The sequence below is a fragment of the Sus scrofa genome, chromosome 17 (assembly GCF_000003025.6).
Source record: "Sus scrofa isolate TJ Tabasco breed Duroc chromosome 17, Sscrofa11.1, whole genome shotgun sequence".
Taxonomy (NCBI): Eukaryota; Metazoa; Chordata; class Mammalia; order Artiodactyla; family Suidae; genus Sus; species Sus scrofa.
Window position 1 is genome coordinate 28590759 of NC_010459.5, and position 14115 is coordinate 28604873.

At 47.8% G+C, this 14115-nt stretch overlaps 1 protein-coding gene across 10 annotated transcripts in view; it reads right to left on the reverse strand.

The window, feature by feature from the left end:
• The window catches only part of RALGAPA2 (Ral GTPase activating protein catalytic alpha subunit 2), a 271136-nt gene that overhangs the window by 182663 nt on the left and 74358 nt on the right, over positions 1–14115 (reverse strand). For all 10 annotated transcript variants that reach the window (XR_002340063.1, XM_021078026.1, XM_021078030.1 and 7 more), the window contains 3 exons: positions 11028–11176; positions 6744–6855; positions 776–1013 (listed from right to left, as the gene is read on the reverse strand). Coding sequence is in view for 9 of the 10 variants with exons in the window: in XM_021078026.1 (XP_020933685.1) it covers positions 776–1013; positions 6744–6855; positions 11028–11176 (499 nt within the window). In the remaining variant the exon portion in view is untranslated. The remainder of the gene's footprint in view (positions 1–775; positions 1014–6743; positions 6856–11027; positions 11177–14115) is intronic.

Here is a 14115-nt window from a genome sequence, read left to right on the forward strand (position 1 = left end):
GGGACCTGGGGTTGGACCTGCCTGGCCTTGATTTCCGGCTTTATGGCTGCCTAGCTGTGTGACTCTGAGTGAGCCCGTGACCGTGGACTCTGATGTGGGGAGAGGTGTCTGTTTCACAGGCTGCACGAGGGTGCAGAGAGGTTAACGTGTTACCCATGCTGCTCCCAATACACAATGACCACTGTCCTCCTCCTCCTGCCTTCCTCAGGTGTCCATTCTCAAGAAGGTGACAGAAGACATAAACCATACGATATCACTTAGATGTAGAATTTAATATACGGCACAAATGAACCTTTCCACAGAAAAGAAACTCATGGACTTGGCGAACAGACTTGCAGTTGCCAAAGGGCAGGAGGAGGGAGTAGGGTGGACTGGGAATTTGGGGTTAATAGATGCAAACTACTGCCTTTGGAATGGATAAGCAATGGGATCCTGCTGTATAGCACTGGGAACTATGTCTAGTCGCTTATGACGGAGCAGGGGATAATGTGAGAAAATAGAATGTATACATGTCTGTGTGACTAGGTCACCGTGCTGTACAGTAAAAAATAAGCAGAACACTGTAAACCAGCTGTAATGGAAAAAATAAAATTCATTCCAAAAAAAAAAAAAAAAAAAAAAAAAAAAAAAAAAGACGGGGCACCAGGAGACACCATCGAATGCATCATTACAAAGACACTGTCCGTGTGGCTGCTTCAAGTGACTGTGTTTTCTGGCATTTAATACACATGCCTCCCCAGCCTCGGACACAGGGCCACCCCATCAAAGAGGGTACCTTTGCCTCGCTGCTTCTTCTCCTTTTGTTCACTTAATTTGTCCAGGGGCAGGTTGGTCATCTCGACCCCGTACACGGTCCTGGCGAGCACCGCCGTCAAGGAGTCCATGATGCTGGCCCACTCGTTTATGAGCTCCTCCCACTCCGTGCGGGAGGACAGCACGCCCAGAAAGTCGTCCCACAGCTCCCGGGAAATGGGCACGCAGAGGTTTGCTCGGATCCAGGCCACCATGAGCGTCTAAAAACAACCAATCGACAGCAGAATTCAACCATCTGCACCTGGAAGCAGCGTGTCTTTAACAAGCTATTTAAAATTACCATTGGTAAAACGAATTTTAAAATAAAAGGTGCTTTGAGATACTGTGTTAACTTCTCAAAATTCATTGGACCAGCTCAAAATCAGGGTTTGAGCTACGGTGAAATTAGTTATCGTCACGAACAAAGATACTGATTGCAGATGATCCTGGGGTTCTGTGGCTGGTCGTGGCCGGAACTGGGGAGAAGACTCTGTCTCCCGGGACAGCCCCTTCCTCACCCTCAGCATTGGCCACTACAAGTCCCCTCTCCTAAGCTGACCTCCAACCCCACCAACTCCTGCCTGACCTTGAGCAGACTTCAGAGAGAACAGAGCATATCGCCCTCCGCCCACTACACCTCTTCCTTCTCCCCTGCAGGCCCTGCCGAGGGGACACCTGCTCCAGCCCTGGTCTGGGCCCCCCTCAGCCTCTGGGCTTCTGTTAGCCCCACTTCACCCCACTCTTCTACCCATTCTTCATCCCCAGCTCTTGCCATCAGCATTTAAACACGTGCCGATTCTTCCTTATCTTAAAACAAAAGTTCCAGTTGGTCCACACTCACTCCACCGTAATTCCTCTGCCCCCACCTTCTGCCTGGGTTCTAATCCCTACCCTCACGGCCCCAGCCGCCCTGGGTTCAGAGTCCACCTGCAGCCCAGCCCTCTCTGCTGCCTCCTGAGCTTTCGGTCTGCTCTGGGGCAGCTCTCTGTGCACGTCCTGCAAGCGCCTGTCATGCAGCAAAGTCGTCAGAGAAATTTGGTTTCCTCCACTGAGATCCCTCCAGGTCCTCTGGTCGGCCTCTGCACACACCCTCTCCTCCTCTCTTCCCCCGTTTCACCTCCTGAACCCCCATCCACTCCTCAGGTCAGCTTCCTCCCAGGGGTCCCTGACTGCCCTCACCCCAGCCTCCGGGCCCCGCGTTCCCTGTGTCTCCCCATCAGAGCTCCTTTCCGTAAGAGTCTAGCCATGTCTCCCCACTCCCACAGTCCACTGCACGGCAGCTGCTCACCTGGGCAACCCTATGTGGCAGTGATGGGTACATTCTGGGATAATTCCTTACCTGGAAGCTGTTCAGCTCCTCACCTCTGTCAAAATATTCCACAGCCTTTAAAATTCAAGCCAAAGTATGAAAAAAGTGCCAAGTCCATCTAGATAAGCCCCTAGTGCTTTCCTAACCTCAGCAGAGGGCTCCTTCTATCCAGAGTCTGCACAACAGGCTGCTCTGTCATCAGAGCTAAAGATACTGGTTGAGGTGCCCAGGTGCACATCTCTCTGCCCGATCCAGATGCAAGAGGCTCCCACTGCTGTGGGGAGTGGTACCGCCCATGGGGGAAGCATGCATCTGCTTTCTTTAATTAAGTGAGATTAGGTGGGTTCAGGGTAGCGTGGCCGTAGGCTGCTTTTTCATTAAAAGAGATTTTTCTAACACAGACCTAGGGAAACTGTGAGTAGAAGAAGATAGTCTCTAACCAGGCAGCCCTGCTTTGACCACCTGAAAAATTCATATGTAAAGGGACCCTTATGTACTGTACCTGTTCTTGATTTTGATTCATGTTAACTATACTTTTTAAAGAAGTAAAAAATGTTAAGGTTGTTGGAGTTCCCGTTGTGGCACAGCAGAAATGAATCCAACTAGGAACCATGAGGTTACAGGTTCGATCCCTGGCCTCGCTCAGCGGGCCATCGCTGATGCGACACAGATCTGGCGTTGCTGGGGCTGTGGTGCAGGCCGGCGGCTACAGCTCTGATTCGACCCCCTAGCCTGGGAACCTTCATATGCCACGTGTGCGACCCTAAAAAGCAAAGCAAAAAAAAAAAAAAAAAAAGTTCAGGTTGAGCTAAAACAGCTGAGCATGTTGAAAACAGGGTTCTAAACATTCACATTTAAAATCTGATTCTAAGATGAATGAATTTTTCAAAAATTAAGGACAATGCAAAGGGAAAAATTAAAATCACTGTTCATTTATTGTTATGAACACCTGATTACACGTTTTTATTATGACTAAAATGCCAGCACCTGCTTATTCATTTTCACACTCCTGTTTTCAAAATGAGTTTAACGTCACTACCTAAAGTGCATTTACGCAGTAAAATTAATAAACCGTGGATCAAAAACATAATCATACAGAGTAAGAGGCGAAAGCAGAGACTGGCAAAGTCACAGGACTCAGCCTCACACGTGGTCGTGGCTCTGGTCTCGGGTTTAAAAGCAGATGAGTGGGTGTGGTAAGGCAGCCACGCTGGGCGTCCTGCACTGGCCTCACTTTATTACTAATCATCAGACAATAATAATTATTAATAATATTATTATTTTAAATTAGGACAGGAGAGGCCAGCTGGAGGGACTGGAGAGATCTCAGTGGAAGAAACCAAATGCTTTTTACGATTTTGCCACAGGACAGTTGCCTGGAGGATGCACATGTAGGGCTGCCCAGGGTGCAGACAGAAATGTCAGGAAGCAGCAGAGCAGGCTGGGCTGAACGTGGGTTGTGCAGCTTCTAAGGTTCACCTCTGCAAACCCCACACATGCGCGTCGTCACACACCACACAACGTCCTCACTCACAGCTGGGCAGAGGTGAGGGCACCTTGGACACGAAGCCAGGGCACCCTCCTCACAGGCACCCCCACCCTAAGAGGAAGCGGGGGCGGGGGAGAGGCTCAGTTCTGTCACTGACCTGGTTCGTGACCTGAACAATTTATGTGGCTTTTCAGGAGCCATATTTCTCACTAAAGATAAAAAGCTGAGTAAGATCATTCTCAGCTTCATCCTTCGGCACCGCAATTCATGTTTTATCAAGTACATTCTGGCACATGAGGGCATAAAAAACCCCCTTCACTGGGAAATCACCCCCTTTCTCACAAAGTTTCCTAACCAACCACACTGCCTATGTCTCTCCACCACTCTTGGAGGAATATATAATTTTAAGGTACTGGCTCATGTTACCAGCAAAGGACCAAAGTCCAGGCTTCCAGATAAACCTCACAGCTTCAAGCAGGAGGCCATGTGCAGCACTGTATATCATAAAACAGATATTAAGTATATATTAAAGCATGATTTCTGCAAGCACATTACTTTGTAAATATTTAAAACTAAGTAAAACTCAACTACGGCTTGAAGAAAATTTGTCAGCCTGAGTTATCTCCTGACAGAGGAAAAAAACACTAAAGGAAAACTTAGAAAAAGATCAAAGGATAAAGGTAACCCAAAATTCCCTGTCCCCTTTCATAGGGTCCTAGTTCAAAATTATAAAAGCCAAGCATCTGGCAAGTGTGGACAGACTCTGCCACCACACAAATAATGGTCAGATGGCATACTTTCGTCACGGGATGGGACTGCTTGGTGGATCTGCCCCAACCTTTCCCATTTTTCTCCTTCTGGGGTCTCACAAAAGGACTCAGGAGGTCCTCGCTGATTCCTGTGACAGCCCCAAAAGGCAGGAAGGAGCCCCGCCCTGACTGTGGCAGGTGAGGGATGAGTCTTAGAAAGACCAAGTGGGAGGTCCCGTCTGGCTCGGTGGTTAACAAATCCAACTAGGAACCATGAAGTTGTGGGTTCAATTCCTGGCCTCACTCAGTGGGTTAAGGATCCGGTGTTGCTGTGAGCTGCGGTGTAGGTTGCAGACTCGGCTTGGATCCCACGTTGCTGTGGCTCTGGCGTAGGCCGGCAGCTACAGTTCCCATTCAATCCCTAGCCTCAGAATCTCCATACGCCGAAGGTTCAGCCCTATAAAAAGACAGGAAAAAAAAAAAAAAGAAGAAAGAAAGACCAAGTGACTTCCTCTAGGCCACACAGCCAGGAAGGCTCAGCGCTGGGGTCAGAGCCCAGTCTGCCTCCACAAAGCACCTCTCCTCTCTGCTATTTTATGGTGAGTTCTTCATTAACTCAAGCATTCCTCTTGACCCACTGAGCCACTGTCAAAATAAAACGATGTCCTTGTATCAAAAATCATTCATCATCATGGGCTCAAAACTAATCTTCAAGGAAGATCTGACAAGATTTCTTCATTAATGAGCATTCCCTCCAAAACCAAAACCAAACAAATAAAAGACACAACTCCACAATAGATTCTTGCTTCAATGAATGACAAGTTCTTGCTCTGATTCCATGACACACAGCAGGGTAAAATGTGATCATGCTATAAGGAGGCAACTGAGTACATGTCAATTATTTCTACAGCCTTGCATATGTTTTTCATCAAGTCAATCAAGATCACTCAGTCACTAAATTATTAAAAAAATTCATATGAACAGTTGGGTGTTTTGTATTACAATGGGAATATTCAGCTTCATTTGAAGGACTGATTTCTCTTGCTGTGAACGTTCACCCACAGAGCTGCCCTGTATTCTGGATCAGCTCTTTAACACATAACCTCTAGAACCACCTTCCAGGTCCCGAGGAGGGGAGCCACCTCTCCGCTGCAGGGTCACGCCCAGCCTGTGGTCCATCCTAAGTTCTCCCATCACGTTACTCAAGGCCCGTCTATCAGACCGAGGCCTGTACTGGACAGAACGTCCCATTTTCCCAGAGTCCTTCCACACTGTTCTCTGCCAGAAATGCTTCATTAATACAATGCATCCCCAAAGTGCCAGTGCTTTCTGGAGTCCTGCTGCAACAGGTGCAGCCTCCAGGACCCTTGAAACTCCTTCCCAGGAGGCCAGCTCATCACCTGCCTTCTCCTCTCTCCCCCTCAGGGTGACTCAGAGACTTGCGTGCTGGACTCGTCTCACCATGAAATAAATGTAAGAAGCACAGCTGTCTCCTCCACTTTCTGCTCCCGCCCGAGGCCAGTGGCTCCTGACCTGGTCCAGGATCCTGCTCTCCCTGGACCACTCTCAGGTGCGCAAGCATCCTTTCCCACCCACCCCCCACCCTCAAACCCTGCTCTCCACACCCCCGCCAGTCCCAGATGCTGCCCACCCCCCTCCTCTGCAGTCCCTCTGCAGAGCCTTGACTACAGTTGGGACCCCCACCTCTGCCCAGCTCTCATTTCCTCTGTCCACTCCAGGTGGGCCTCGTTCCCCAGCACATTCTCAGCCACATACATCTCATCAAAGCTGCTGAGTAAGGAGACTGGCCGTTCTCTTAGCTCTCCAGGCATCCCAGACACAGGGGCTCTGGTTTCCCTCCCGGCTCACTGGCCACCCCTCCTCAGTACCTGTAGTTGCTTCTCCCTCCCCCCCCCCCGCCCCAACACACAGGTGGCCCTCTTCTCTCCTGACACGTTCTAACTCCTGAGATACCACCCAGTCCTGCGGCTTCAAACACCATCGCTCAGCACACCAATGGCCTCACGTTCGTATCTCTAGGCTGAATCTTTCCTGCCCTATTCCATTCCCACGCTCTGCCCAGCTTTCACCTCTTCAAATCCACCTGGGTCTACACCCCGGCCATCAGCTCTTGTCCTCTTCCTGATTTCTAACAATCTTAAGCAGATCGCAAGAGCAAGGAGATGGCAGAAAGGTGGGAAGGCAGAAAAGCAGCCCAGCACTAACTGTAGAGAAGAGATTACAACCTTCAAGGCAAAGCGGAGGACATTTTCTAATCAAATGCCTATAAATTTTTTTAAATTGGTCTAATTTTGCTCCGGAAGCTCTCAATGATTAAAACGAATTTGCTGCAAAATCCGATTCATTTCTTACATCTGTAAGTGTTTTAATAAAAAAGACTTACCCTAAATAGCAAGCCTGCCAAGCTCTGGGCAAACAAGTCCTTCACTTGTTTATCCTTTGGCTTCTGCATGACGGCTTCTGTTATCCTGAGTAGTATCTGCAGCATCTGTTCCCTGGGCCGCCCAAAACAAAGCTCGAGTTAGTACTCACATCTCCACCGCACTTTCATTTATAGGTACAAGAAATTCTCTTAAGAAGGCAGCAAAATGGATCATCACATTACTCCAAAGTATGTGAATGCCAATTACATAATGAATACCATCCTTAGCAAAATAAGCTACCTTACGGCACCACAGTTCTAAAAACATGCCTCCCGTGCCCTCATCAACGGACAGGACAACACAGGCCTCATTCCGGCTGGCCCCTCTCCCCCTGCAAGACGGGAGGCAAGACTGGGTTCACCTCGCCAGCCCCGTGAAGGCAGGCAGGGAAGAGCGGTGCCTGTCTGAACTCCCGCAGCTCTTGTCAGTGTTCACATCTGGTATCTTACTTAACCCCGGGGTGGGGGGGGGGGTCCTCTCTATCTCTGCCCGTGATGGAAAAGGACGTGGACTTTCTGGTCCCTATCCTGGGGAGGTCTGCGGTCAGCAGCACCGTGGGCCGAGCCCGCCGCACTCCCACAGGTCAGAGAGCTGGCAGAGGTCGCCACTGGACACCTGGGGCACGGAGCTCTGGGCCTGGAAGGTCCTGACTCTGCACACAGGGCCCCTGAGAACTGTGGCCACAAGGTCTGCGTCCCAGCGCTCCTCAGAGGAGGAGGTAGTTTCTAAGTGAAAGATCTCAGAAGCGTATGAGACATTAGAGGGAGAACTAATGCCGCTAGTTATGCTACTGGTGCTAAGCTCTTTGGCCCGGGCAGAGGCGTTTTGCTTTCTTACAACTCAGTGACTTTCGTCACCTCTTCCCCAGAGGCTGTGCAAACGGAGAACACGTTATCTTTTGTACAAGGGAGGCCTATGATTTCTCTGGGAGAAATCGCCCCGTCCCTTTAAACTACTTAACTTCTTCGAGGTCCTGTGCACCAGCCACTTGTTCATCCTTATAACTTCCTCCTTGGGCTGGCTTGTCAGGGATCAAATCGAGCATTGGACTGGTCCAGTTTGGACACGGAGACCCCTAAATCCCTGTCGCTGTGTACCTCGCTCGTATTTCTGCGTGTGGGATGGTGTTTTCTCTTAACGTGGTGCTGGACCTCATCACACTCCTCTGGGGCCTCCGGCCCTCCCCGAGGCTGACCCCATTTGACTTCATGCTAGGGTCTCCACCCCTGACCCTGCCCTCTGCTCACGGATCCTGCGAGCCTGGGAGGAGAGCGATGGGGTCGAGGGATCCAGACACACATGCCTGGAGTGGCCAGTGACTTTGAGGAGGACAAGGAGAGAAACGGTGCAGGGCTGGGGACAGCCAGTGGCCCACCAAGTCCAGAGTCCCCAGGGCTCTGTCACCAGTGGAGGGAAGGGCCCCAGGGCCACTGTGGCCTGTGCACATCACGTGATGCTTAAGAAAAGGAAAAACAATCATTTGCACAGCCATCCGGCAAATGTGAAAACAAGAAACGCAGAAACTTTCAAATAAGACCTTGGTCATGGGAACTGCTATCAAAACTGCAGCCTTGACAGAGGCAAAGCCTGACATGGACACAAGGCAGATCTAACTTCTGAACCTCTGAAAGCTTGGGAACCACGGCATTCCCGCGCAGTCTTCTGGAAGAGGATGAGGTGGAGAACTACCTCCAGGTTGGAAAAATCTCTGCTAACAGTTCTGACGCCTGCTTGTTCCCCTGTGTTCGGTGAAGTTCTGACTCCTGGCCCCTCCTCTGAAAGGGGCCCTGCCTTGGGGTGGAGCGGCTCGGGGGTGGGGGCCCAGGATGGCAGGGGGGCTCTGCTTGCATCTTTATCCTTTACGCTCTCCCATCTCTCATACACCTGCTCATCCACACACCAGCGGTCCCCTCCTTCAGGGCTACCTCTCAGCACCTCTGGGTCATTGAAGCCACTGTCTGGCCTAAGCTGACATCATCTACAGTCACAGGCTCTGAGCTCCAGGCACTGCCTCCTCTCCACATGGCAGCCAGAGATGTTTCGGAGACGGAAAGTGGACTGTGTCACACTCTCAAGCACACGCAGAGGTGGCCGGGCCTTCCTGCAGCCCCTGAGGCCCTGGTCCTGGCTGCCTGCCCCCTGCCCTCCCCCACCCCACACACCCCACATCTGCCCCATCACACTGAACACACCAGGCTCGTTACTTGGGGTCCCTCCTCCATCCTGGGGGTGACGCTCCTCCCTCAGGGCTCAGCTCAGAGAGGAGGCCCACCCTCCACACCATGCCCCCTCCCCAGCTCCACTGCTCTCAGCACCCAGTACTACCTGACACAGCGTCTGGGTTCCTATGTCTCTCAGACCTATGTCTGTTGAGTTCACCTTCTGTCCTCATGGGAGACGCTCACTAGTTATTTGTTGGATGAAAGAAGGGGCGGGGGGGCGGGAGGGGCACTCGGAGGCTGCCTGGTCCTTCCATACCAAGAGCCTCTGCCAAGGAAACAGATCACATGCCCATCTATGTGTTCCTTTTTTCTTCTTTTCTTTCTTTCCTTTTTTTTTTTTTTGGTATTTTCATCTAGTCCTGAAATTTAATTTTTTATACTTTTTACCTGGAAACCTCCGCATTATGAGAGAACAAAGAAAAATTGTTTAATTTTATTTCCTAGTATTTTTCACCAAAAAAAGAAGATAATCAAAAATACCAAAATATGGAGTTCCTGTCGTGGCACAGTGGAAACAAATCTGACTAGGAACCACGAGGTTATGGGTTTGATCCCTGGCCTTGCTCAGTGAGTTAAGGATCCGGCGTTGCCATGAGCTATGGTGTAGGTTGCAGATGTGGCTCGGATGTGGTGTTGCTATGGCTGTGGTGTAGGCCAGCGGCTACAGCTCCGATTAGACCCTAGCCTAGGAATCTCCATATGCCATGTGGCCCTAAAAAGACCAAAGGAAAAAAACCCAAAATACTGGTATATAAAATACATGGAGTTTTCAAAGCAAACGAATTCAAAAATACTTGATACGACCACGACCGTTCTGAGTTGGAGGCATCCAGCCTCTCTCATTACTTTCGACATCTCTGACACAGCAGGTAACTTTGCTGAAGCTTATGCCTGGAATGCTGTTTATCCCTGGAATGCTGCCGGCTTCAACAACAGCTTCTTAACAAACCAACCCCGGCTAAGTTTAAACGCCTGGGAAGATGGCATCAGAATTGGCACTTAGAATGATCATGTTGATGGGGCTCCTGCATCCGTGAACTTTCTGCCTGGCCGGCTTCCTCTGGGCCCACTCTCCGCTCATCTAGGAAAGAAAAAGGACTGGGCATGAAGCCTGGGAGGCCCCGCTGGCTCAGTCCTGCCTCATCCCATGGTTCCACAAAGGGCAGACTCCCACCCACAGCACCCCAAGCTCAGGGGTGGTAACAAGGGTCCCCAGCATTTCCAGGGTGCAGGAGCCACAGGCACCGCCCACAACGGCCTCAGTGTCTTGAGTCTACGGAGGGTGCTGACCACGGCCAGGCAGACAGGGAGACCAAGCGAGGGCCGGACGAGAGAAGCAGAAGTGAGGGGCTGCCTTCCCCACGGGGGCAGGAAGAGGAAGGAATGAGGAGGGGCTCCGAGGCTCTGGGCTGAGCAGAGGACTCTGAGCCCCACGAGCTGGGAGAACGCAGACACCCATGAGGGGAAGTCTAATGCACTGCTTACCTCTGGGATATTATACACACACAAATACCAAACAAAAAGGAATGACGAAAAGGAAAACTCTACATATAAGCACATTTTAACGATGCCACTATATTTTCGACTGCAGTTGGACAATCACTTTAAGTAATTGCTTTTCCAAAATGAATTTAAAACTTCAAGTTTAAAGCAATAAAATCAGTTTGAAGTCCTTTGGAACAATTAACCAACCCTCCTGGGCTTAATGAGACTAAACGACACCAATTACTTTCCGCAAAACTGTTCGATGACAGTTTAAAATGGAAAAATCTACTATTAAGTAATATGACTACTTACTTTTAACTTAAGAGCTTTTTAAAAACCAATAATGAACATAAATGAACTATCAAAGTACTGGATACCTACCTTCATAATTCACAGAAACTATTACAAAAGACTGATTATCATCTTATTGTTAACTCTGTAAAGCTATTCAACAAATAAAGGCTTTAACATTTTAATGATTATGCTGAAAAACAGGAACATCTGTTTTACAATACTAATTAATTCAAATAAACTCACCATGTCTTTTTATTCATTGTAAGCTCCATTATCATGCGCCTAAAAATAATCAAAACAGCTTTACAAGCATCAACTTGCTCTTTTAAGAGCATGGGAACTTCAGCACAGGGTTCCAGCAAAAAGACGTTTGCAGCATTTGTCAAAAATACCTTAAAATCAACAAATTTTACATGAGAAAATACAATTAGATAAACCTGAACAAGTTTTGCTTAAAGAGAATGATATCAATTCCATACTGCAGAAAATCCCCTTTGAATTGTGTCAGGAAGGCGAGTGGTACCAACACATACTCAAATTTTTTTTCTAGTTCACCCCTTTGGATCCCTTAAAGACCTGTTCTAGGGAAAAACAATGCTATTACACATTTTACACAGTAATATTGTAGCTTTGGGAATGTATGAATCAGAAAGGCTCCTGAAGATTTCTTTTTACATCCCCTCAAAAAATGTTCTAAAAAGGTAAGATGGGACCATGGTCTCTGCGTGAGGATCCTTGCAGGCGGGGAGGAGAAGGGGAGCTGCGGTCAGGCGGTGGCTAAAGAACTATGTGATTCTTGCTGAGCCTTCAGCTCTGCTGACCTGCGGGCCTCGCTGATAGGGAGGCGGCCAGCCACCCATCACCAGGAAACAGGCCCGGGTACATGACCGACACAGCCCTCTTCTAGGTGCATGTGTTTTCAATGTGCGAAAGACATGAGGCACAGAATACAAAGCCTACGGGAATTCTTGGGGAGGGGGAGATTTCAAAAAAAAAACATAGATGATCAGGTGGCTACTCTACACTCTGCCTGGAACCTTTGGGATGCAAGTTCCCTGTTCTCTCCCATCAAGGGAATTTCCATAGGAAACTACGAGAGGCCTGGAACCAGGCTGCCCTATAAGTGGGTGACCACTTGGGGGCGCTACTGCGACATAACACGTGTTAGCGCTTCTGATGCTAAATGACCCCTCAAGTCAGTTATTCTGAGCTGGTGACAGGATGGATCTTCTCCATCTTTCTAGAGCCCCAGACCTCCTCGGTCTCCTTTCTGTTCAACAGCACAAACACTGGATCTGGGATCTGACACAGTTAACTCACTTGCGGATGAAATCCACTAATACAGCATCTCAGAGTAGATGTATAAAGTGAGAAATTAAAATGAATATACTTGTGTGTGTATGTGTATAACTGACTCATTTACTGTACAGCAGAAATTATCGCAACATTGTAAATCAAGTATACGAAAAAAGTGAGCATACTCAAAAGTCAAGTGGACTAACCAAAATGCTGACAGACTCTAAGATTATTTTATGCAAGATTAAAAAGGCATTATCTCCCAATTTTCTATGAAGAATCACAAAATAAACGCTATAGTAGGTGATAATAGATAACAGCAATTGTGAAGAACTCACTAGCCTTCAAGTAAGAAAAAAGAACACAGAACTTTTTGACTAACGAACTATAGCAGTTTTAGTGACTTTTTAAAAGTATGCCATAAATGATACACCGAAATGTAGATTTTTTTTTCTTTTTTTGTCTTTTTGCCTTTTCTAGGGCTGCTCCTGTGGCATATGGAGGTTCCCAGGCTAGGGGTCCAATCAGAGCTGCAGCCACCGGCCTACGCCAGAGCCACAGCAACGCGAGATCCGAGCCGCGTCTGCGACCTACACCACAGCTCACTGCAATGCCGGATCCTTAACCCACTGAGTAAAGCCAGGGATCGAACCCTCAACCTCATGGTTCCTAGTCAGATTCGTTAACCACTGAGCCACGACGGGAACTCCCAATGCAGATCCTTATAATTCAATGTATGTGGCCTCTTCATTGAATTTTAAACTTCTGCATATTCCCAAGTAAAAATGAGAATTCTTCATACATTATACTTCTTTCATTTTATTTTAAAAAAAGTCAAAACTCCATGAGTATTTATTACCATGTTAGTATTGGTTAAGATAAAAATAAATCAACAAAATTAATATATATGAATTGTACTTGTCAAAAGCAACGACTGAACAGTACTATCTTATTAAAGCTCCATTTGGCCACTTTTTCCTACTTAACTAAGTAAAGGACCAAGGTACTGGATACAGTAAGAACGAAAACAGGTATTTAAATCCAAACTAAATATTTCTAAAACCTGTAGAGCTACAGTTAAGCAGAAAATGTTTTTCTCGGCTCATCCAAGTGGATGTAACTTCCGGAAAACAAATACCTCACCTAAACTCAGAGAAATAATAGGCAACTGTAACCTCAAGGCAATGCAATGGCCGTGGGTTACCACAGCAACCTGGAAATGTGCTGGGCAGAGGGGGCAGGGCAGGGATGCCTGCGAGCATCAGGCTCGTGGGCCAACAAGTAACATTTATGAGCAGCACCAGAGTATTTCGAAGCTACACAATTAAGACTGTCATTTTTTTAAAGTAAATTTCAAATTAGTTGCCAATTTTCAATGAAAAATGAGGAAATTCATTAGTTATAGCATATCAAACTGCTAATTAACTTTAAAACAAAAAGGATCCCATGATAAGGAATCCTACCAAGAAACAGATGACAGAAAGATAGCATCGCTGAAAACTGGGTAACAAGCAGACCAGGCTCGTGCCTTCCCCAGGCCCCACACTGGCCTCTGTATGGGAGCCTAGCTGGACATAGCTGAATATGGATGTGGGCTGGAGGGCGGGGCCCAGGAAGCAGGGGAAAGAGAAGGACCCCATGTTTTCACTTATACTTTAACAACCTTCAAACTGGATGGGACCCAAGAGGTAATCTCCCAATCCACATTTTTGAAATCAAATCCTGAGGTCTGGGGAGATTGAGTAAAAAGCCAAAGCTGCTCTTTCTAATGTTCCCAAGTGGTATTGGTTTAATTCATAGATTCATTTTGGCAAATATCTAAAAATTACAGCATTAATCATTCTTCATTGACACAGGCAATCTTTAAGATGAGTATTATGAGATTATATAATCACTAAATTTATCTTACAAATCGGAATCCAGGTAACCCACTACACATGTGTTCAGAAAGATACTTTTAAGATTTAAATTTCTGTCATTTCCCATTCACTTTATAACAATTCCTCTCAAAAAACTGCAACCAGGAGTTCCCATC